Source organism: Eucyclogobius newberryi, unplaced genomic scaffold (genome assembly GCF_026437365.1).
Source record: "Eucyclogobius newberryi isolate DKJ021-1_F unplaced genomic scaffold, fEucNew1.0.hap1 SCAF_8, whole genome shotgun sequence".
Lineage (NCBI taxonomy): Eukaryota > Metazoa > Chordata > Actinopteri > Gobiiformes > Gobiidae > Eucyclogobius > Eucyclogobius newberryi.
In genome coordinates this window covers 25,029,502-25,054,501 of record NW_027316500.1, presented here as the reverse complement: position 1 = coordinate 25,054,501, position 25,000 = coordinate 25,029,502, and the positions used below count along the sequence as shown (strand labels likewise).

Genomic DNA, 25,000 nt, shown 5'->3' with positions numbered 1-25,000 from the left:
TTTATGTAAGTGTATATGTTAAGATAAGATAAGATATTCCTTTATTGTCCCACATGTCCCACATGGGGAAATTTCATTGGTGCAACGCAGGTAGATACAGAGGTAGATACAGAAGAACAGATCACTTATAGGAAGTCTGAAAAACACTTTCAGTAGATCTCCTATAAACAAAAACTCCTATAGACAAAAAAATAAATAAATAAATACAATTGCATGTGATCACAACAGTAATTGCACATGAATATGTGTCACGACAGCACATAGATTGCACATGAATTTCACAGTAATTGCACATGAATCACAACAGTAATTGCACATAGGTTAGGTCAGTATTGCGAGTGTTCAGGACTACAGTGTTTGTTATAAAGTCTGACAGATGTTATATGTATATATGAGAGGGCAAACTGTCAAGAAAACATATCTTGCTTGTAATGTGTGTCAAGTCCTTTTGAATGCCATGCTGCTCACATTAGAACATAGAGACTCAGGATGTGTGCGTGTGTTTGTGTGTGTGTGTGTGTGTGTGTCAGGATGGCGTCTGAGGGCAGCAGGAAGGCAGCAGAGGCGCGGCTGGTCACCGTGCGCAGGCCTGGAGTGGAGGTGGGGGTCACACTATGTGGAGGGAACCTTCACGGAGTTTACATCCACAGCCTGGAGGAGGACAGCCCGGCCAGGGGACCTGACGGACTGTTGCCTGGAGACCTGATCCTGGAGGTGTGGACACAAGAACTCTGCTGCTGTCGTCATGTTCACTTCATCAACTGCAAATAGTTTTCATATGAACATGAGCGAATAAAGAAGGAATATAGAATAGACTATAGATGAAGCAACACACAGAACTAACAAAACATGTACAAATAATTCAAATGAAGTGATATTTAGGCCCGAGCGCCACAAGCTGGTGAGAGGCCTATCAGTGCCGTAAGGCCGTGCAAAGCACGGCTGCGAAAGTGCGCATGTAGTGCGCACGAAATCGAGCCCAAAGCGCTCGCCCACTTCCAAACACTCACTAACACTCCTCCACTCATGCACGCCCGTGCATACTAATTAGTAGTAGGAAAATGGAACATTACCGTTGTAAACGGGCGAAGCCCGTGCAAAAGTGCGCACTAAACGAGCGCTTTACATTGGGATGACGGCCGCAAAGCGGAATGTAACTGTAGCTAGAATTCCAGAAATCTCCCAAATTTTAAATTTCTGCCATTTGCGCAGATAAAGTCCGAATTGCGTCAAATTAGAATCAGTTAAACTCTTTGCCCTAAACCTACTTGAAGTGAAATTAATTAATTTGGCGCCATAGCGCCCCCTACAGATTTTATATGGAGGTTAAATGTTTAGTTTTGCGAAATTATATGAAATTTGACACACAGCTCAATTTTGGCATCCCCATCAAAAAATTCAACGAGACCCATGTCATAATTGTTACGGCTTTGTCAACAATGACCGAAACCTCCCATGTTATTCCAATAGGGAAATTGCCAGAACATGTTTATACTTTATACTTTCACGAACTCCTCCTAGGGCGTTAGCCCTATTAACCTGAAATTTGGTGAGACTCATCTTCAGGGGTAAAAGTTATACACATTTTTATTCAAAGAGTCACATTTTGCCAAGAATTCAAAATAAAATTGCTTTTTGAATGGTAAGGGTGGAAGATGTGACAGCGTCACAGATTCAGCAGTAGATGTGATAAAAGGACAATTGGGGCGCGTTAGCGCCCCCTCCTCTTGCGTGGCGGCGGCGTTTATTTATTATTATTTTAGTAATCAAGTAATCTATTGATGGAGTAATCTATGAATTATCTTTTTACATTCCGTAAAAATATTTAAAAGGCAATTTAGTTATAATTCATTGTAATAAATAAATAACAAATAAGGTGCTTCTGCTTGAAATATCACATTTATTAACATTGCATTATTTATTTATAAATGTCTGAATTAACTTATTTATTTACTTTATCTATTTCTTTAAAGAACCACCACAGTCTTTCTTTGTTTAACCACAAACAATTAATGACATTCTCCCATTTTAATCAACGTGAATATGTCATAAACAAGTTTCTTAACAAGCCACAAAACACTCCCGATATATCGGTACAGCAGCCCACAATATCGATATTGTATCATCAAATTTAGTATAACAATATATTACTATTTGAATATTTTAGCCCCTAATGTTGACAATGTTGAATTGATTTGAACTTTTATCATTTAAAAACGTGCCGACTCCTTTTTTGCTTCAAGCTTGTGCCAGTCATAAGATGTCTCTCTCCCCCCCATCTTGTCCTAGCTCCTCCTGCACCTCCTCTTCATCTGGCTCTTCCTCCTCCTCTTCATCTGGCTCCTCCTCCTCCTCTTCATCTGGCTCCTCCTCCTCTTCATCTGGCTCCTCCTCTTCATCTGGCTCTTCCTCCTCACGCTGCACAGCTGATCTATTCAAAGCGCAAACTCCGAGCACTCTATTCCTGGCATCGCTCCACTTATTTCCCCGCCACTAAAGGCACGCCATTCCAATTGTCATGTAGCTTTGTCATCCAGCCTTTGGTCCCCGAGCCTGTTTGTTTTGCTCCCTGTGCACGTCGCAAATCAATACTCGGCCAATTTAATAAGACGGAGAGGAAATGTAGCCGTTTTTACGACCAGGCCCGATCCCGGCGTGGCAAATGATTTCACAGACGAGTGTGCACAGTCACCAATCTCGTCCGCTTCTTCCCCCGCCGCTTTTCAATTCACTCAGCCTGCCTCCATTTATTTAACCCGCGCCATTGTTTGTTTTTGTTTCCAGTACAACGCGGTGAATATGAAGAATAAAACGGCCGAGGAGGTGTACGTGGAGATGTTGAAGCCAGCCGAGACGGTCACGTTAAAGGTGCAGCACCGGCCGGACGACTTCAACGCCATCAAAGACTTGCCAGGAGACGGCTTTTATATACGGTAGGTTTCTCTCGAGGTGGCTACGATATACGCCTGATGGAAGCAGGCAAGCTGTGCATTTAGTCTAAAAACTGAGACACGGATGGCAACGAACTTTTGGGGGTTTTCTTTGTAATTAAATAACATTACATCTTAAAAACTAATCAGATTAAACATTAGTAACCCACCCCTGGTCAGAGTGTATGAAAAACCTTTTTTTTTTTTCCCTCTTCATTTATCATAATAAGGCTGTATAATCACATACAAAAATGTTTCACATCTGCAAATATAAAAAAGAGAGAGAGAAAAGAGTGGTTTTCGTTTCGAGACGGCAAGAGAGCAACGACTGACACTTCAAATGCTCCAAAAATACATTTAACCATCAAAGTGACTTGGAAAGACATTGAATAAGGTAAAATGTTACTTAGTTCTGCTTTAAAGAAAATATATTGCTATATATTGTTCTAAATCTGCCAAATTGGATTATTTTTATTTCATCTTTCTAATATCATCTAAAAGTGTCTCTGGAGATGTTTGTGAGAAATACACTTTTTATTATAAAATCCTAACTAATGTAAAGCTATTATACATGACGGAGGCTAATTCCACTGTAGAAAACACCCCAAAATTGGTTTAAGATTTTATTAACAGTAATGTAAACTGTGTTTTTAAAAAAACATTTGCAATAGTTTCTCTTCAAACTAGTTTCTCTCACTTCATAATTAATTGAATCGCCAATACACAAGCTTAATAAATAAAGATTTTTGGAGATGGTTAAATCATTATAGCTTAATTAACTCATTACTGGTCTGTTTAGTTATAGAAATCCACTTTTTTGTCAATATGGGTTTTGTAAATCCAGTAACTGTGCTAAGAAATAATCCAATATATTTCTGAAGTTTGCATTTATTTTATTAATTTGACTAGGCCTGTCACGCAAACAAAACTGAAGTAAATATCATCATAAATGATAATACAACTTTTTATGCCACTGAAACAATAACCTTAAACTTTGATAATCCCAATTATGCCCTTTTTTAAAAGCTCACATGTCGGCTGCAATAAATACATGAATGTTACTTACAACAGATACAGATTGTTACACATCAAGGAAAGACTTTAAAATAAAGTTATTTAATAAATTCTAAGGTGTTAACAAGAACTTACAATATAAAAGTTTCTAAGCATTTTCCAACTTTAAGGACTATTGAAAATAGTTTTATGCATCGTATTTTGCCCTTAAAACATTTTGTACAGGGTTTATCAACGCTCACATTTTGGTTATTGGCTTGTAATACCTTATACATGTTAATAAACTGTCTACAAATGCTTGTAAATGTTAACTGGGGCTTATTTCAGTGTAAGCCTAACATTTGAAGTATATCTTGATGGCGTTCGTCCTAGTGCATCTAATCATTTGCCCGGCGAGTTCGGATGGAAAGTGGGCCTCTAAAATAGTCCAGTTTTATTGTGGGCCGGTGGCGCAGCTGCTGCAGTCACTTGTCATATAGGCCCGTGATGTCATCTGCAGTAAATCCAGCAGTGGGCCGGCCTGTCGCTGATGGGCCGTCTGCTCCGTGACTTATGGGGCTCCACATAAGGCAGAGGAGGCCGTTCTGTCGGCTGATATAGTCTACTGCACTTCGCTCCTATCACCACACTTTAATCTGCCTCTTTTTTATTATAAAAACAAAGTTCTGCAAATGTCCCCTTGTGTATCAATCCCATCTGTACATTTGTGTTATTCCAGTTAAGTACTTGACAGTTGGTTCCATTCCTGTCATCCATTTTTTGTTGTCTTTTTTGCTGCAGCCAAAAGTACATTCCACTGGTATCCATCTATTGTTTCCATTTCTGGCGTTTTAGGTCCTAGATAAATCATTTGAAAGTCCAATGGAATATTGCCGTTGAGTCTGCAGTGCCGTATTCGTTTTAGTCCAGTATTTATGAGTAACTGAGCAGTCACAACTGGGCAGTCACACAGCACAAAATAGTGATGTGCCACCAAGCAAAGTTGTTCCCTGTGAATAATGTGCACTTTGACATGGTGTTATGAAGTACTGCAATACATTTTTACAACAGATATTTCATATACATGAGATTTTGTGCTTTTCCATTGGAATTATGCTTAAAGGTTGAATGGACGATTTTTTTGGCCCAAATCTGAGTCTTATTTCCTCGTGGCGTGGACTGCCGATTAATCCTGCCACGTATCAATCATAAAACGCACCTACCGCTCACCTGCAGCCACGCGCGGCTCGTCCCCACGTTTCTGCGTGTCTAAGCGCATTGATCTATCATAATATAGTTCCCTCAGTGTACGGGACAAAATGAAGACGGAGAAAGACAGTTCGAGCTGACTCATAAGAAGACGGAAATCTACGGGAGACGAAAGATGTGATGTGATCCATCGCGCTAATAAACAAACGCACGTGTGTGTTGTATCAGTCCGCACGAGGGAGTGCACATGCGCACTTCCACCTGCGTTCTCAAATCGCCGAAAAATCGTCCATTGCGCCTTTAAATATTCCCATTCTTCATCAGTTATAACAAAATTCCCTTTTTCCCCATTTACTTTAGTTGTACCCAGTTGGATTGTTGTTGAGATTAGTAGTACACTTGCATATTTTTGATTCCACTTGAGAGTTCAGATTTATATGTATTTAAGTTGTGCTGCTTTGCTAAATTTCCTGATCGTTGCATATCAAAGTCAAAACTGTTTTAATAGATTGTCTGCCCACCTCGTACTACATTATCCCCCACATCTCCCTCACCCGGCGTGTACCTGTGCTCGTTCCTCCTCCAGAGCACTTTACGAGCGCGCGGGGGAGGCCGAGGGAGACCTGAGTTTCAAGAAGGACGACATCCTGTTCGTGGACGAGTCGCTGCCAAAGGGCAGCTTCGGCACATGGATGGCCTGGCAGTTGGACGAGAACGCGCAGAAGATCCAGAGGGGCCAGATCCCCAGCAAGTACATGTGAGTGTTCTCCATATGTCCAGGAGTTCCACGCATGACCAATCGCACACGCACGCTTCTGTTGTGGAGGAGGGCGCAGCGCAACAGCCGGGGCAGTACCAGCATTCTTCAGTTATAACCCTACTGTAGTCTGTGCAACCTTAGATGAGGCCGAGACGTTTAACTGTTCATTTTCAAAAGGCGGTTTAACGGTTTCCTGCGTCTGCACACGTTCTAGCGTTTCATACGTGATGTTGAGGGCAGTGGCACAATATGGGACATGTTTGTACGTAAGGGAAGAAAGCTGAAATACTTGGCGACCTAAATCTTATGCTTATGTGTAAGTATGATATTTCAAAGCCCCGGTAAAGAATGTTTTAGCCACACAAAATGTGTCCAACGTGTATCCCTTCTGTGTGAGGACTTTATTGCCACAAACCCGACTCCTCCTTGTGTGTTTCCATGGAAATGTTGTTCCCTTTTCTCAGTGGTTCTCGACCTTTTTCAGTCGCTGCCCCATTAATAACCATCCTTGGCGTTCACGACCCCCAAACACAAATTGTAGGCTACTCACAACATGAAAAAGTTGTCTTATGTCTAATGTTTGATTCTAGGACACACGCCTAGATACATTAATTTAATCTCCCAACAAATAAGACTCTGCATTTACCTAGACTGTTGCAGTAAACATTTAAACCTTCCCCCTAACCTCTGGGGACCCCCTGAAATCATTTCACGACTCCCAAGGGTGCTGCTTTAGCTGTAATATTCCACATTATGGCATAAAACAAATCTATATGTATGGAAGTATGGTTTTAACTTTCTATTTCCATGAAATCATGCAGGTCATGCCACCACCAGAGTTTTACACTCCGTTAAAAGTCATTTTGTATTAAAGATGGTCACAATATAATCTTCTTTAGGCTCGATACTTGTGATCACAAAGACTACAACACAAAAGAAACGCATCATTTGAAAACTGCTCAGAAACGGTCCACTTTTTTTCCTGTCTGAATTTCAGCAGTGATATATAGTATTGACTGTCTGATTTTTGATACTTTTGACAACCTTGATAACAGCAACATGCAATTTGTGCAGATATTGGCCTTCAAAATCTAGAGCGCTATAACAACCTTTATTTTCATTTTTATGAAGATCAGCCTAAAGCTTTGATAAAATGATGAAGTGCGTGTGAATGAAACAAAAACCTCCACGAAGCTCACAAAAGTCACTGTAGCGTAATGTGATTGTCAGCGCGCCTGCTAACCTCCTAACAACAACAACAGTGACCTCAGGAGAAACCATTGAACTTGAGCGTGTATTTCTGTCGTGGGGTTTCTCCTTCCACAGATTTACTATTTTCCCTAACCCCACCTTGAACTCCTCCACATACCTAACCCCTCAGACCGGTTTGTTGTGCTGCATTTCAACGTTGTTATGTCGGTCCGTGCGTTTAAGGATGGACCAGGAGTTTTACCGGCGCCACAGCGTGACGGAGATGAAGGAAGACTCCGGGAAGACTCTGTCGGCGGCCGCGCGGAGGTCGTTCTTCAGGAGGAAACAGAAGCACAAACGCAGCAGCTCCAAAGACGGCAAAGACGCCGCGGCGGCCCTGGACGCCATCAGCACCGACTCCATACCGTTCTTCGAGGGTATGAGTAACATCTGCGTCTGTGTCGTTCAGAGCTACAGATAGTGTGTATTCATTATTCCCCTGCATGTTGGCAGACTGCGTGAGCTTGGCGTACCAGCGCGTGCAGAAGATCGAGTGCACCTCCCCCAGACCAGTGCTGGTCCTGGGGCCGCTCACTGACCCGGTCAAAGACATGCTGGTCAAAGAGTCTCCAGGGAAGTTCTTCAGATGTGTGCTGGGTAAGTCAGAAAGAGACTGTACCAGGGTTTTTTCTCGTAATGAAGTCACAGATATTCGTAGGGTCAAAATGAGGCCGCTGCGTGCTGTCTGCATCTGATTATTGAACCAGGATATGTGTTTTTTCACAATTAGGTCAAGATTAGGGTTTGGATTAGGAACAATTCATTTGGTTTGAGCTGTCGGACAGGTTTGCATTATGGGGGGGAAATTACACAACCGGTAAGTACGCTGCTAGCATGCTAGTTGTTCTTAGCTTTACTGGGACTACTGTCTTAAAGATGTGAAATGAACTTATAAACTCATCATAAACCCATTGTGGTGAATAGAGGCTTAGAAAGTGAAGAATAACTTTGAACTACTGTAAAAATCAGGTACAACACATTCTGACTGATGTCCATACATTTTGGAATATAGATCATGGTAATTATTGATAAAGAAGCACTACAATTACAGTATTGTCTGTTTATACATACATACAAAATTAATTGCAAGATGTGAACGCAGCAGATCTGCATAAAGTCAGTGGACAATTTTGTGCATTTTCTCATGAAGATATTTACATTTATTGTGTATCCAATAGAGTAGAGATCAAACAATACGGGGTTTTACATGATTCGATACTCATTGTTTACGAGAAACGACAACATTTTCATCATTTTCACAAAATTATGCCATTTAGATTTACAAAAAACTAACTCACAGCTCTGTTTTACCACAAATCTAAAATGGAGCAGCTTAGTCCCGTTTTGTGGCCTCTTCACTCTAATGTGGTCGAATTAAACGTTTTTTGTGGATTTTTTTATGCAGCTCGACAGCCAAAACAAATGATCGGCCTGTGCTGGAGACTCGAGGCTGAAAGCCAAAACACAATGTGCAAATATTGGCCAACAAATACATCCATAATGTTTTGTCCCCCCCCTTATTCATACATTGCCTTTTCCCTCTAATCTAGCACAGAATATCGACACATCTATGTGCTCAAATTAGCAACTGTGAGAGTTCTGATGACTCCATTCTGATTTGTCCCCGTGTGGTGCAGAGGTGATGAAGGCCTCCCAACAGGCCATCGAGCGCGGGGTCAAGGACTGCCTCTTCATCGACTACAAGCGCCGGAGCGGCCATTTTGACGTGACCACCGTTGCGTCTATAAAGGAGATCACAGAGAAGGTACTTCAAAACTCCACTATTATTTGATCTTCCCCTCGATAAAGCCACTCGTGTTTGTCTTTAATCTCGCCGTGTTCTCCCGATAACACATCACATCTTCCATCTAATAAAAACGCACCGCTTTGGTTCATTAGAGCAGCTCCCTCATGTATTCTGTGTCTTTGTTTTGGACTCAGGGCTGCCACTGCCTGCTCGACATCGCGCCGCACGCCATCGAAAGACTCCACAGCGTCCACATCTATCCGATTGTCGTGTTCGTTCGCTACAAAAACGCCAAGCAGATCAAGTAAGTGTCTGGTTATTTTCTTGATACTATTTAAGTTTATCGTTGATGGAATAAAGCTAGAAATCCCAGTTGAAGGCGATGCTCGGGGACGTTAGATGAGGCTGTTCTGTCAGCACACGCGATCACTTCTCCTAATCCCAAACAGCTGCATCCTCCGCGCCCCGGATACGACTCCCACTGCACGTTGTTTGGTCTGCAGCTGGTTTTCAAAGGTATAAGTGGCACTGTCGTTCTTTCCACAGGGAGCAGAAGGATCCCATCTACCTGCGGGACAAAGTTTCTCAAAAACATTCCAAGGAGCAGTTTGAAAGTGCCCAGAAGATCGAGCAGGAGTACAGCAAATTTTTCACAGGTTATTTTCCACTTTCTCATTTTTAATTGGATTTGATTTCTGTGCCAAGTGAAGCGGGTATGTGACTCCTCCTACTTAAAGCTCACATATTCTGCAGTATTTGTGTTTTTAGCTAAATGTGTACACGTTTGGCTGATTACACCCATTAAATCCTGTGGTTGTTAAATAGAATATTATGTTACAGAATCAAACTTCTGACTATACTTTCTCTGAATGTTGTTTATCTTCTTCTCTTGTAGGAATTGTCCAAGGCGGTCCTCTCCCGTACATTTGCACTCAGATCATGACCATAGTTGATCAAGAACAAAGTAAAGTCCTGTGGACTCCTCTTGGCTGCCCCTAGTGGACATTTGCAGACACTTGAACTTGTGCTTTCAACTCTATTTTTAACACAAACTGACCCTTTGACACTACTCTCTTGGTACACTACAGTCTTCAGTTTATGTGTGATCCGAGCCTTGTGTCTGCTGTGCTCTGGAGTTCCATGGTAGCACTGTGTCCAGCCTGTGTCCAGCCTGTGTCCAGCCTGTGTCCAGCCTGTGTCCAGCCTGTGTCCAGCCTGTGTCCAGTCTTCTGAGGCTCTGATCCGAGTTGTCCTCTGCCTCAACACTAATGAAGTCCAGCACAGCCCACCTCCCTTCACCTAAAGACATTTGTGCTCATCCTTGTTCTACGATTATGCAGCTGCTCCGCTGTCTGTGCGAGTGTGAGACTAGAAGCCGGCTTCAGCTGAACGTGGACGTGAGATGAGGGAGACGTCACAGGTGTGTAGTGTGTGTAGCTGAAGCTGCCCTCAGAGGACTCCTGGTGCCTGCTCTATGCACAGTGTCTCTCTTGTAGCAGTCAGACAGATGTGGGCCTTTCGGAAGTGCCTTTGGAGAAGAGGCTGACTCTGTGTCTCATGCATCTGTCAGGGGCTGATGGAGGAGCAGAGCGGGCGACAATGACAGGAGGTTCACTCCTCAGAATGCACTCCAGGGCTAGACAAACCACTAGACAAACCACTGTGTAACTATCATGTATCTTAGATTCTATTTAACGACATATAGACTATAACACAGTATGTAGAACCTTCAGATATATATATAAGAAGAGTATATTCATGTATTTTCAGTAGGTGAAAGCCTACGGCCGTCTGCAGTCCAGTCATGTCTTATCAGCATGTCTTGTCCACAGGTGACTTGTGCTCAGTGTCAGTCACTACTCGAGTACTCGCTGTGAGACTCTATGAAGCATTGCAGGGTAATACTACGTATGTCCAGGATTTCCATGGATCCACTCACATGTTAGTGACTTTTCATTGTTATTTAATTGTATTTTTGTATCATTCAGGAGTCTCTGAAGCATATGTTGTCTCATTGTGCCAAACCCACTGCAGCCACTGCTCCTTCACTTCTGTTTTGCACTTGTTTACCTGTGAACCTTAAACATGTCACTGTTGGGTTTCCAGTAGACTCTGAAGATAGGTACTATTCCAATTTCTACTGTTACTAATGTTTATGTATGAGATCCTTACATTTCAGTGATGGCCTTTTCTTCTTGATTAGAAAATGATAACTTTTTATTTGAGAATAAAAAAGGGATATATTCTTGCACAGTTTGAAGGTAAATCGCTCCATGGGTTTGACTCTTGGGCAAACGGTAGAAACAAACTGCTCTTCCGAGTCCTGAGCATGTTAGCGTCCGAGTGAGAGGATACACACTGGCTGTATACCAGATGACCGGTACTGATGAGCTTTTATTAAAGAATGTGATTTGTATGTGGAGACATTAACATGAAAATAAAAGTCATTTTCTGTATCGCAACATGGAGGATGGAAGGTGTTTTTTGACTCACTTTTTCTTGATTGAGACTTTTTCCATTTTAATCCTTGTCCAATCTAAATGTTACACACTTGAAAAATCTATTGTTGTCCAGGTCAACCTAAAAATCGTTTAGGTTCAAATGAGAGGCAGTTTATTTCGCTGGAACACGGTACATGACAGTGACAGCTAGAATGTCTGACAATTCCTGAACAGAGAGATAAGGGCGTCGTATCAGCTTCATCTGCGAGCCAGAGAATGGGACGGATAAAACGTGGTGCGGGATGACAGAAGATAAACTGCCGCACTTGACTCGCTTCCACAGACGCCCTGAATGTGAACAGCGTTTTCTGCTCTTTTTACCTGCAAATCTATCAAATCAAATGACTTTCTATTGAAGCTGCTGCGGTGCTTTCACTGACAGTAGTTTTCCGCACACTTGCTCAGCCTTCAGCGGGACACGTTGCTGGTTGATTGGGTCGAACCCTGCGGCGTAAAGTCACAGCGTTCTGAAGCCCAGAGGTTCTGTCATGTGCTATTGAGACAAACTGTCTCATCCAAGCGTTTGTGACGTAAGATAACAAGACTCCAACAGAAGGTGAAGTACAAAAGTAAAGGTAAAATGTTTAGGTTTTGAGAGCAGTTTGTTTACTATCTCCCCCACTACCGGTACATATTTTTAACTACTGAAAATTAAAAGTATTTATATATAGTTTGAGACCTGCTGGAATGGTGCAATCTACGTCTAACAAAAACTACATATCACTTTCTAATAACTACATCTTAATTTAAGACTTAATTCGTAATTAACTGTTCATTAAGCATGGTTCAGGCTTAGTAACTACTTAAGGTTAAGGCTAGGTGTTAGTGTTGTTAGAGTATTATGTATTTACTAAGCCTGAATCATTAACTTAAGTCGGTTTATTGTGTTACTCTTGTGTTAATTAAGAAATCAATCAAATTGCTTCAGTTGACTGTTAAACCAAATCTGTGCATTTTTAAAAAAACAATACTTTTTACTCAAATAGATTTTTAAATGATATTTGAGTAATAATGTCTCCTGTATCTGTAGCTTTACATTTTTAAATAACAAATCTGAGCACTTCTTCCACCACTGTTACTTTGCACGGTCAGAACTTGTGACATTAAATAATTGCAGGTTTTTGAAATGTAATGTGACTATTCCCGCACTACTTTTAGAGTGTACTGAATGGTGTGCAGCCCATTTGGACCATTTTTTTCATTTCTTGATATAACTGCATCCAGACTATATTTTCATCATGCATCAGGATTATGTTAATATGTATCTGAAGGTTCAAGTATCACACAAAATATAACATAATGAATGGACCTAAAATGAACCACATATTCATTCATAATACTAAGCCTATTCCCAAAATTGCGGACTCGACCCTGGACTCGGCCCTGGACTCGGCCCTGGACTCGGCCCTGCACTCGGCCCTGCACTCGGCCCTGCACTCGGCCCTGCACTCGGCCCTGCACTCGGCTCTGCACTCGGCCCTGCACTCGGCCCTGCACTCGGCCCTGCACTCGGCCCTGCACTCGGCCCTGCACTCGGCCCTGCACTCGGCCCTGCACTCGGCCCTGCACTCGGATTTAGAGGCGCTGTGGTTTGCACTCTGTAATCACCTCCACCACCACATCCTGCACAGTGGATACTCATGTGTCCTCCAAGTCTCCCCTGCCTGTTTTAGAGGCCCCCTGCTGGGTGTGTGTTTCACAGCTGCTCACGGCACCACTGAACTTGAGTCTTTAGTGTGACAGGCTGCAAAGACTGCACTCCTCCTGTAGTAACCCTGGAGTCGTCCTCTTGTCCTCCTATAGTCTTCCTGTAGTCCTCCTGTAGTAACCCTGGAGTCTTCCTCTAGTCCTCCTGTAGTCTTCCTGTAGTCCTTCTGTTGTTGTCCTGTAGTCCTCCTGTAGTAACCCTGGAGTCTTCCTCTAGTCCTCCTGTAGTCTTCCTGTAGTCTTCCTGTAGTCCTTCTGTTGTTGTCCTGTAGTCCTCCTGTAGTAACCCTGTAGTCTTCCTGGAGTCCTTCCTGTAGTCTTCCTGGAGTCCTTCCTGGAGTCCTTCCTGTAGTCTTCCTGGAGTCCTTCCTGTAGTCTTCCTGGAGTTCCTCCTGTAGTCCTCCTGTAGTCTTCCTGTTGTCCTTCTATAGTCCTCCTGTAGGCTTCCCAGAGTCTCCCTGTAGTCTCCCTGTAGTCCTCCTGTAGTAACCCTGGAGTCTTCCTCTAGTCCTCCTGCAGTCTTCCTGTAGTCCTTCTGTTGTAGTCCTGTAGTCTTCCTGTAGTCTTCCTCTAGTCCTCCCGAGTCCTCCTGTAGTCTTCCTCTAGTCCTCCTGCAGTCTTCCTGTAGTCCTTCTGTTGTAGTCCTGTAGTCCTCCTGTAGTCCTCCTGTAGTCTTCCTCTAGTCCTCCTGTAGTCCTCCTGTAGTCTTCCTGTAGTCCTCCTGTAGTAACCCTGGAGTCCCTCCTGTAGTCTTCCTGTAGTCCTCCTGTAGTAACCCTGGAGTCTTCCTCTAGTCCTCCTGCAGTCTTCCTGTAGTCCTTCTGTTGTAGTCCTGTAGTCCTCCTGTAGTAACCCTGTAGTCTTCCTGGAGTCCTTCCTGTAGTCTTCCTGTAGTCCTCCTGTAGTCCTCCTGTAGTCTTCCTGTAGTCCTCCTTTAGTCCTCCTGTAGTCTTCCTGTAGTCCTCCTGTAGTCTTCCTGTAGTCCTTCCTGTAGTCCTTCCTGTAGTCCTCCTGTTGTTCTTCTGTAGTCCTGTTGTCCTTCTGTAGTCCTCCTGTAGGCTTCCCAGAGTCTCCCTGTAGTCCTCCTGTAGTCTTCCTGTTGTCCTTCTATAGTCCTCCTGTAGGCTTCCCAGAGTCTCCCTGTAGTCTCCCTGTAGTCCTCCTGTAGTAACCCTGGAGTCTTCCTCTAGTCCTCCTGCAGTCTTCCTGTAGTCCTTCTGTTGTAGTCCTGTAGTCTTCCTCTAGTCCTCCTGTAGTCCTCCTGTAGTCTTCCTCTAGTCCTCCTGCAGTCTTCCTGTAGTCCTTCTGTTGTAGTCCTGTAGTCCTCCTGTAGTCCTCCTGTAGTCTTCCTCTAGTCCTCCTGTAGTCTTCCTCTAGTCCTCCTGTAGTCCTCCTGTAGTCTTCCTGTAGTCCTCCTGTAGTAACCCTGGAGTCCTTCCTCTAGTCCTCTTCTAGTCCTCCTCTAGTCCTCCTGTAGTCCTCCTGTAGTCCTCCTGTAGTAACCCTGGAGTCCCTCCTGTAGTCTTCCTGTATTCCTCCTGTAGTAACCCTGGAGTCTTCCTCTAGTCCTCCTGCAGTCTTCCTGTAGTCCTCCTGTAGTAACCCTGTAGTCTTCCTGGAGTCCTTCCTGTAGTCTTCCTGTAGTCCTCCTGTAGTCCTCCTGTAGTCTTCCTGTAGTCCTCCTCTAGTCTTCCTGTAGTCCTCCTCTAGTCCTCCTGTAGTCTTCCTGTAGTCCTCCTGTAGTCTTCCTGTAGTCCTTCCTGTAGTCCTTCCTGTAGTCCTTCCTGTAGTCCTCCTGTTGTTCTTCTGTAGTCCTGTTGTCCTTCTGTAGTCCTCCTGTAGGCTTCCCAGAGTCTCCCTGTAGTCCTCCTGTAGTCTTCCTGTTGTCCTTCTATAGTCCTCCTGTAGGCTTCCCAGAGTCTCCCTGTAGTCTCCCTGTAGTCCTCCTGTAGTAACCCTGGAGTCTTCCTCTAGTCCTCCTGCAGTCTTCCTGTAGTCCTTCTGTTGTAGTCCTGTAGTCTTCCTCTAGTCCTCCTGTAGTCCTCCTGTAGTCTTCCTCTAGTCCTCCTGCAGTCTTCCTGTAGTCCTTCTGTTGTAGTCCTGTAGTCCTCCTGTAGTCCTCCTGTAGTCTTCCTCTAGTCCTCCTGTGGTCTTCCTCTAGTCCTCCTGTAGTCCTCCTGTAGTCTTCCTGTAGTCCTCCTGTAGTAACCCTGGAGTCCTTCCGCTAGTCCTCCTGTAGTCCTCCTGTAGTCCTCCTGTAGTAACCCTGGAGTCCCTCCTGTAGTCTTCCTGTATTCCTCCTGTAGTAACCCTGGAGTCTTCCTCTAGTCCTCCTGCAGTCTTCCTGTAGTCCTCCTGTAGTAACCCTGTAGTCTTCCTGGAGTCCTTCCTGTAGTCTTCCTGTAGTCCTCCTGTAGTCCTCCTGTAGTCTTCCTGTAGTCCTCCTCTAGTCTTCCTGTAGTCCTCCTCTAGTCCTCCTGTAGTCTTCCTGTAGTCCTCCTGTAGTCTTCCTGTAGTCCTTCCTGTAGTCCTTCCTGTAGTCCTCCTGTTGTTCTTCTGTAGTCCTGTTGTCCTTCTGTAGTCCTCCTGTAGGCTTCCCAGAGTCTCCCTGTAGTCCTCCTGTAGTCTTCCTGTAGTCCTCCTGTAGTCCTCCTTTAGTAACCCTGTAGTCCTCCTGTAGTCCTCCTGTAGTCTTCCTGTAGTCCTCCTGTAGTCTTCCTGTAGTCCTTCCTGTAGTCCTTCCTGTAGTCCTCCTGTTGTTCTTCTGTAGTCCTGTTGTCCTTCTGTAGTCCTCCTGTAGGCTTCCCAGAGTCTCCCTGTAGTCCTCCTGTAGTCTTCCTGTTGTCCTTCTATAGTCCTCCTGTAGGCTTCCCAGAGTCTCCCTGTAGTCTCCCTGTAGTCCTCCTGTAGTAACCCTGGAGTCTTCCTCTAGTCCTCCTGCAGTCTTCCTGTAGTCCTTCTGTTGTAGTCCTGTAGTCTTCCTCTAGTCCTCCTGTAGTCCTCCTGTAGTCTTCCTCTAGTCCTCCTGCAGTCTTCCTGTAGTCCTTCTGTTGTAGTCCTGTAGTCCTCCTGTAGTCTTCCTCTAGTCCTCCTGTGGTCTTCCTCTAGTCCTCCTGTAGTCCTCCTGTAGTCTTCCTGTAGTCCTCCTGTAGTAACCCTGGAGTCCTTCCTCTAGTCCTCCTCTAGTCCTCCTCTAGTCCTCCTGTAGTCCTCCTGTAGTCCTCCTGTAGTAACCCTGGAGTCCCTCCTGTAGTCTTCCTGTATTCCTCCTGTAGTAACCCTGGAGTCTTCCTCTAGTCCTCCTGCAGTCTTCCTGTAGTCCTCCTGTAGTAACCCTGTAGTCTTCCTGGAGTCCTTCCTGTAGTCTTCCTGTAGTCCTCCTGTAGTCCTCCTGTAGTCTTCCTGTAGTCCTCCTCTAGTCTTCCTGTAGTCCTCCTCTAGTCCTCCTGTAGTCTTCCTGTAGTCCTCCTGTAGTCTTCCTGTAGTCCTTCCTGTAGTCCTTCCTGTAGTCCTTCCTGTAGTCCTCCTGTTGTTCTTCTGTAGTCCTGTTGTCCTTCTGTAGTCCTCCTGTAGGCTTCCCAGAGTCTCCCTGTAGTCCTCCTGTAGTCTTCCTGTAGTCCTCCTGTAGTCCTCCTTTAGTAACCCTGTAGTCCTCCTGTAGTCCTCCTGTAGTCCTCCTGTTGTTCTTCTGTAGTCCTGTTGTCCCCCTGTAGTCCTCCTGTAGTCCTCCTGTAGTCCTCCTGTTGTTCTTCTGTAGTCCTGTTGTCCTTCTGTAGTCCTCCTGTAGGCTTCCCAGAGTCTCCCTGTAGTCCTCCTGTAGTCTTCCTGTAGTCCTCCTTTAGTAACCCTGTAGTCCTCCTGTAGTCCTCCTTTAGTCCTCCTGTAGTCCTCCTGTTGTCCTTCTGTAGTCCTCCTGTAGGCTTCCCAGAGTCTCCCTGTAGTCCTCCTGTAGTCTTCCTGTAGTCCTCCTTTAGTCCTCCTGTAGTCTTCCTGTAGTCTTCCTGTAGTCCTCCTTTAGTAACCCTGTAGTCCTCCTTTAGTCTTTCTGTAGTCTTCCTGTAGTCCTCCTGTAGTCCTCCTGTAGTCTTCCTGTAGTCTTCCTGTAGTCTTCCTGTAGTCTTCCTGTAGTCCTCCTTTAGTAACCCTGTAGTCCTCCTTTAGTCCTCCTTTAGTCTTCCTGTAGTCCTCCTGTAAAGTCTGAGCCTTTTCCAGCCCACAGAAGGGCCCTGTCTCTTCCCCTGCAGCCTGGAGACAGCTCACTGTAAACACTGTAGCCATGTTTCCACTGGTTCACTTTGGAGCACATCACTGCGGCCCCAAAGTGTCTCTACGATCTCAAGTGAATCGTTTAAGCAAAGTTCAAAGTGAACCCTGCAAAATGGTAGTTTTCAAAATGGTCTCTCACTTTTGCGCGAGCATTAACATCCATCTCAGTATTTGACATATTTACTGACCTTGTTATACGGGTGTAAATACTACATCAATTGTGCCCCTAAATCTATAAACAGCAAGTGCTAAAGATAAAATCAACTCCAATAAATAAAGATTTATTTACTGCTCCAGTTTCCCAGGGTACATATTTATCTCCTGCGCTAATTATTCCTCCATGGCCCATTCCTCACTGACCTTTCCTCCCCAAACGTGTTGGTGCTTCCCAGCAGAGCAGACGGACCCCAGACCTACTGGACTTGCCCTGGACCCTCTTGGCAAACAGCTGGCCCCTTCATGTAAGTGATCAATCCTCCTCCTCCTCCAGCTCCTCCAGCTCCTCCAGCTCTTCCTGCTCCTCCTGCTGCTGCTGCTGCTGCTGCTGAGGGCAGTAAACACCTCAGATTTATGAGCAGGCTTACAGTGCAGAACGTGCCAAGACCACTCGCTCATCCAGCACTTTGGACATTTTAGACAAAGCTTGTGCATTCTTTTAACACAATGGAGCTTTTTAATATGAAAACAAACACCTAAACCTTTAAATTAAGTATTAACTGTAGAAATCAATCAATTTTAAAACATATTTCATAACAACATCCTGTTTAGATCAAACTAGTCATCGCACGTTCATCTCCTGTTTAACTACTATGATGTAGTAAGTTTAATTTCATGACTTCTAATGGAAAATAAATGTACCTATATTTTATAGAACATACGGCTAGACTCTGTTGTAGTAGCCTAGATCATATTAGTTGACATGCACTAAAACACATGAACTGATATATGTAGGTAATAGTACTTTTGTACAGGAGAGACTTTAGACTTTCAATAAAACATGCACTAAACTCTGAATTAGACCTGGATTAGACCAGGACTAGAACAGGACCAAACAGGTCTACATCAGGACTTTATTTAGTATCTAAGTATCTATTCATTTACTTATTTATATAGATGTTCCTGGCCCCAAGGCTTTATTTGACAGGACAGTTGGTGTGAAATGGGTAGAGACGATAATATAATAGATCCATGGTATAGACAGGGTGTAGACGTTTGGCAAATGGTCAAATTGCCCTCAAAACAGACATTTTCTAAGCACTCAAGCTTCAAACGCAGGAATCACTCAAAATATGACTGAGAAATAAGATGATAAAGACTGATGACCAAACACAAGCTCATGAAAGTCCATTTTGACTATCACGTCCCCTTTAACCCGAGGCTCTCACTCCAGTCATTCCTCCAGTCAAAACGCTTACACAGGCATTCAAAACAGAAGTCTAATTTACACTGCGCGTTCGTCCACACTGTTTTACAGCTCGCATCGGTTACACCTGCTATTTTTGTGCACGTATTAATATCTCCCCCGGCAATAAATGACCATCATAAACCTTTAAATAAATCAAAGAATGAGTAATCACGTGTACTTTAGCGATACGGTGTCCCCCAAGCTTAGCAGTCCATAAAAACACAGACATTTATTGTTCACTTTTACTGACTTGTCACTTGTTTGGGTTGCACTTTCCCTTCCCAGTAGAACGGGAGCTGTTTTTACAGTACAAATTTCCACACCAAGAAGTCTGGAGCCGTTTGGCACAAGTGGCCCGGTGCACCTGCCCGGCACCGTGGGTTATTCAGGGAGCCAGAACCAGCTGTTTTCCCCATATCCCGCTACAGGACGGGCCCCTGCACAACTGATGGAGCAGCCGTCACGCTACAGTGAGAGTGAAGGGGAGCGGTCACCGGGCAGAGCAGGCATGACACGGCTACAGTCGAAACCTTAGCCTGGTGGAGGTACCTGCCTGACTCCATGGAGATAGATGAGTTCTTTTAGTGGTGGAAGGCGTTTGCATGTTCTGTGCATGATGTCACTCAAACACAACTGAAGTTTTTTAACTCTAAATCGTACCTGTATCATAAGTCCAACGCAGCAATTCACAACAATTCACAACTTTGAGTAAATCAGAGTTTGTGGCGCTGTGAGACGAGGCTAAATCTAGTACATTTTGTGCTTCACAGTTTGTCTCCCTCTCCATTTCACGCTGCAGCTGTCCTGTCAAATAAAGTCTTTGGGCCCATAAAAATACATTTACAAATATACAGTTTTGTTTAGATACTAGTTTTAGTGTCAATACTCAAAGGGAATAAGCTGCTTCTGTGGAAAGTGAGGCCGTGCTGTGCCGTCCGGCCTCCAGCAGCATCGTGTTCATACAGTCCCAGAAGAAGAACATGGAGCAGGTCCTGCAGCAGTTCAGCCTCTTTTGCTCCATCAAGCACTTGTATTATTATTATTTACTTTTTGTTTACGGCATTGTGTTTTAGATGATTCATTTACATGTTAGATAAACAGATTTAAGTTCCCCTGTTTGTTCAGTACAATATCTTAAAGTCAGAGGAGGAAACTTTCTTTTTGCTGACTAATCTGCAGTACTCTTTAAAATGCTAATCATCTGCATTATACCATTAAATATGATTTAAGTGGGAGGAGGAAAGGACAAAAGAAGTTATGGGAACAAAATGAATATTCAAGCTCAAAATGGTAATTCGGTCTGCATGAGAAACGTTTGTTATGAAAGTGTTCAAATTGGGCAAACACAGTGACCGAATATTTGCCCACGTTTAAAAAAACAACATTTCGACAGTTTTTAATTTTAATTTATAGTTTATTTTGCAAATTTAAGAAAAATATTGTTTTCTTTTCTTTTTTTTTAATTAAGGGATTATTATTTATTATCATTTATCATTATTATTATTATTTTTAAGTTTTAGTACATTGGAAAGGATTCAGAGCCATATTTGCTTTTTTTTTCCAATTGTCTTAAAGAAAATATATTTTGAAGCATTAAAAAGACGACTTAAAGAACACATTTTCTTAGCCTTTAAACATAATGTTCAAATTTTTAGGCAATTATCCAATCAAATGTCTCGGTTTGCGTCTCCATGCTAATGCTAACCTAGCATAATAAACCTTAAACCAGAAATTAAATAATTGATAAAAATATATTAAAAGGGCAAGTTGATTGTTTTTGTAAATGAAATAATTCAAACGGTGGCGCAATTTCAACTTTAACAATTACATTTATCTAAAGGTTAGCATTAGCGCTAACTTATTTCAGCGCAGCTCAGTTTTTTTCGGACATCGGAGTCGACCAGAAGTTCAGTTGTGATCGTAATTACTTTTTAAAAAACAGTCGAGCACAGGCGTCGTACCTCCCCTTTAAATTTCCCTCGAGCCCGAGCGTAATCTCTGAGTCGCGCACACACCGGCAAATGAACTCTTTGTTTGGACATCGCCGAGTCTTATCACTGTTTTTTTTGCGCTGCGTTCGTCCCCAGGTTGAATGGCGGACGTGTTTTTCACATCGCTGAGCATTCCACGTTCCATTACTGCGATAGAGCGCGCGGGAGGCTGCGCGATGGACAAGCATGAAAGAAAACACAGGGCCGTCCCCCCCAGGCCACAGGGTCGTCCCCCCCAGGCCACAGGGTCGTCCCCCCCAGGCCACAGGGTCGTGTCCTTCCCCAGGCCGCAGGGTCCCCCCCCCCAGGCCGCAGGGTCGTCCCCCCCAGGCCGCAGGGTCGTGTCCTTCCTCAGGCCGCAGGGTCGTCCCCCCCCAGGCTGCAGGGTCGTACCCCCCAGGCCGCAGGGTCGTCCCCCCCAGGCCCCAGGGCGTACCCCCGAGGCCGCAGGGTCGTCTCCCCCCCAGGCCACAGGGTCGTCTCCCCAGGCCGCAGGGTCGTGTCCTTCCCCAGGCCGCAGGGTCGTCCCCCCCAGGCCGCAGGGTTGTGTCCTTCCCCAGGCCGCAGGGTTGTGTCCTTCCCCAGGCCGCAGGGTCGTCCCCCCCAGGCCGCAGGGTCGTCCTTCGTCCCCCCCCAGGCCGCAGGGTCGTCCCCCCCAGGCCGCAGGGTCGTGTCCTCCCCCAGGCCGCAGGGTCGTGTCCTTCCCCAGGCCGCAGGGTCGTTCCCCCCAGGCCGCAGGGTCGTGTCCTCCCCCAGGCCTCAGGGTCGTCCTCCCCAGGCCGCAGGGTCGTCCTCCCCAGGCCGCAGGGTCGTGTCCTCCCCCATGCCGCAGGGTCGTCCTCCCCAGGCCGCAGGGTCGTCCCCCCCAGGCCGCAGGGTCGTCCCCCCCAGGCCGCAGGGTCGTCCCCCCCAGGCCGCAGAGACGACCCACGTGCTTTAGCGTTAACCACATCCGCTTCTAAAAGTCTAAGTTCTGCTGTTTTCAGTTAAAGGATTCATCTGTGCTCGTTTTGAATTTTGAGCACAACAGACGTTCCTCTGTCGCCCTCTGCTGGTCGCGTCACCTGTTTATCCTCAGTGTATTTCCTCGTTCTTTGACCGTTTCAAAAGTACTGCGTTTCCAAGTCCAAACGGGAAACTTGTGCCTCTGTTTAGTTATGGCGCCAGCGTACTTAAAAAGCAAAAATAAAATGTAAGTGTTTCGCCCCTTTAATTGTGACCAAATATCAATATATCATTTTTTCTTGTTCTTAATTGTTCAAATCTCAATCTTTTCACCTCTTTTTTTTGTCCAATCGCACAGTTTAAGACGCTCGAGAATCAGTGATACACTTTACATGTGCAAATATCATGGTTGCAGTTTTGATTTGGAGTTATGATTTTTATAGCTTCTTACTGTATTCTACACATTAGGATTTGAAAATTATGTTTGGACTCATTTTGGGATAAAAAACATTTAAAAATCACGTACTTATCAAACTAGATGGCAGTGCACTGTATCTTAATAATTTAAAGGTGTACTATCTACATTTTCTGGAGTATTTATTTGTATTTATGCAGTTACAGGTGATTTTATGGCTCAAAATACACATGGTTTGGTGCAGGTTTTGCAGATGGAACGACATTCAGAACTTTAGTCGTGAGTTTCATTCAATTTGACCTTGTAAGAGCTCAAAACACGAATAAAACATGAAAGAGCCGCAACGATCAAATAACACATGTCTACAAATCTGCTAAATATTTCGTTTGTACGTGAAATCTAAAATAAGAAATTGGAACTGGAACAGCTCATATTTATCACAGATACAAAGTGTAACTGATGATTTTAATCTCATAAGTTGTTTCTGAGTCTCTGTTGAGGAAATGAATTGTTGTGAGGTGAAGTGTCCTTTATCTCCTTCTACCGTTAGCAACAAGCTAGCTAAGCTCTGCACAGTCGGAGCGACAGAGACAACTTTTTTTTTTGTCTGGCCGTTTAATGTGTATTTGAAGAAAACAGTTCCACGGACAAAAAATTAGGCAAAAAAACCCTCAAAATAAATAAAAAACACTTTGTGCCGTTCATCATTTTGCCTCTCATTCAGGATGTGGAGGCACAATGAGGTCAGCACAGAGCATCTATCATGCCGTTCAGTGGAACCTTCTGGACAATTTAATCATATCTCCATGAAGTAAAATAATATATTTTTAACATGTTTTTAGCGTTCTGGTTTTGACAATTCCATTCTCAAAACTGAAGCTAATTTAACTCAAAATGACAAAATAAAATAGTACAAACTTGACCCAGATTCTTCCCAGAATGACTCATTTGTTGAAGTGGACTAAAGCTTTCTTACTTTCTTAAGAGCTTGATAGTTATTATTTAAATATGAACAAAATGGAATAAATGTAGAAAATGTCAAGCGGAATCTTAAGGTTTAATTAAGATATAATAACATAACATGGAAAAGACCTCCAGCCTCACCTCAGAGAAGACCCCAGCCTCACCTCAGAGAAGACCCCCAGCCTCACCTCAGAGAAGACCCCAGCCTCACCTCAGAGAAGACCCCCAGCCTCACCTCAGAGAAGACCCCAGCCTCACCTCAGAGAAGAGCCCCAGCCTCACCTCAGAGAAGACCCCAGCCTCACCTCAGAGAAGACCCCCAGCCTCACCTCAGAGAAGACCCCCAGCCTCACCTCAGAGAAGACCCCCAGCCTCACCTCAGAGAAGACCCCAGCCTCACCTCAGAGAAGACCCCAGCCTCACCTCAGAGAAGACCCCCAGCCTCACCTCAGTGAAGACCCCCAGCCTCACCTCAGAGAAGACCCCCAGCCTCACCTCAGTTAAGACCCCCATTCTCACCTCAGAGAAGACCCCAGCCTCACCTCGACCCCCAGCCTCACCTCAGAGAAGACCCCAGCCTCACCTCAGAGAAGACCCCCAGCCTCACCTCAGAGAAGACCCCCAGCCTCACCTCAGAGAAGAGCCCCAGCCTCACCTCAGTGAAGACCCAGAAGACCCCCAGCCTCACCTCAGAGAAGACCCCAGCCTCACCTCAGAGAAGACCCCCAGCCTCACCTCAGAGAAGACCCCAGCCTCACCTCAGAGAAGACCCCCAGCCTCACCTCAGTGAAGACCCCCAGCCTCACCTCAGTGAAGACCCCCAGCCTCACCTCAGAGAAGACCCCAGCCTCACAGAAGACCCCCAGCCTCACCTCAGAGAAGACCCCCAGCCTCACCTCAGTGAAGACCCAGAAGACCCCCAGCCTCACCTCAGTGAAGACCCCAGCCTCACCTCAGAGAAGACCCCCAGCCTCACCTCAGTGAAGACCCCCAGCCTCACCTCAGAGAAGACCCCCAGCCTCACCTCAGTGAAGACCCCCAGCCTCACCTCAGTGAAGACCCCCAGCCTCACCTCAGAGAAGACCCCAGCCTCACAGAAGACCCCCAGCCTCACCTCAGAGAAGACCCCAGCCTCACCTCAGTGAAGACCCCAGCCTCACCTCAGTGAAGACCCCCAGCCTCACCTCAGAGAAGACCCCAGCCTCACCTCAGTGAAGACCCCCAGCCTCACCTCAGAGAAGAGCCCAGCCTCACCTCAGTGAAGACCCCCAGCCTCACCTCAGAGAAGAGCCCAGCCTCACCTCAGTGAAGACCCCCAGCCTCACCTCAGAGAAGACCCCCAGCCTCACCTCAGTGAAGACCCCCAGCCTCACCTCAGAGAAGACCCCAGCCTCACAGAAGACCCCCAGCCTCACCTCAGAGAAGACCCCCAGCCTCACCTCAGTGAAGACCCAGAAGACCCCCAGCCTCACCTCAGTGAAGACCCCAGCCTCACCTCAGTGAAGACCCCAGCCTCACCTCAGAGAAGACCCCCAGCCTCACCTCAGTGAAGACCCCCAGCCTCACCTCAGAGAAGACCCCCAGCCTCACCTCAGTGAAGACCCCCAGCCTCACCTCAGAGAAGACCCCAGCCTCACAGAAGACCCCCAGCCTCACCTCAGAGAAGACCCCCAGCCTCACCTCAGTGAAGACCCAGAAGACCCCCAGCCTCACCTCAGTGAAGACCCCAGCCTCACCTCAGAGAAGACCCCCAGCCTCACCTCAGAGAAGACCGCAGCCTCACCTCAGAGAAGACCCCCAGCCTCACCTCAGAGAAGACCCCAGCCTCACCTCAGAGAAGACCCCCAGCCTCACCTCAGAGAAGACCCCAGCCTCACCTCAGTGAAGACCCCCAGCCTCACCTCAGAGAAGACCCCA

At 45.3% G+C, this 25,000-nt stretch overlaps 1 protein-coding gene across 4 annotated transcripts in view; it reads left to right on the top strand.

The window, feature by feature from the left end:
* The window catches only part of dlg5a (discs, large homolog 5a (Drosophila)), a 67,015-nt gene extending 55,663 nt beyond the window's left edge, over positions 1-11,352 (top strand). For 3 of the 4 annotated variants that reach the window (XM_072437382.1, XM_072437380.1, XM_072437383.1), the window contains 10 exons: positions 531-714; positions 2,785-2,933; positions 5,719-5,889; positions 7,327-7,520; positions 7,597-7,740; positions 8,781-8,908; positions 9,085-9,194; positions 9,437-9,546; positions 9,786-10,052; positions 10,094-11,352. In XM_072437382.1, coding sequence (XP_072293483.1) covers positions 531-714; positions 2,785-2,933; positions 5,719-5,889; positions 7,327-7,520; positions 7,597-7,740; positions 8,781-8,908; positions 9,085-9,194; positions 9,437-9,546; positions 9,786-9,889 — 1,294 coding nt within the window. In that variant the 3' untranslated portion in view covers positions 9,890-10,052; positions 10,094-11,352. Of the gene's footprint in view, positions 1-530; positions 715-2,784; positions 2,934-5,718; positions 5,890-7,326; positions 7,521-7,596; positions 7,741-8,780; positions 8,909-9,084; positions 9,195-9,436; positions 9,547-9,785; positions 10,053-10,082 lie in introns of all 4 variants that reach the window. The other variant, XM_072437381.1, reaches the window with a different exon arrangement.
* The last annotated feature ends 13,648 nt before the right edge of the window (positions 11,353-25,000 follow it).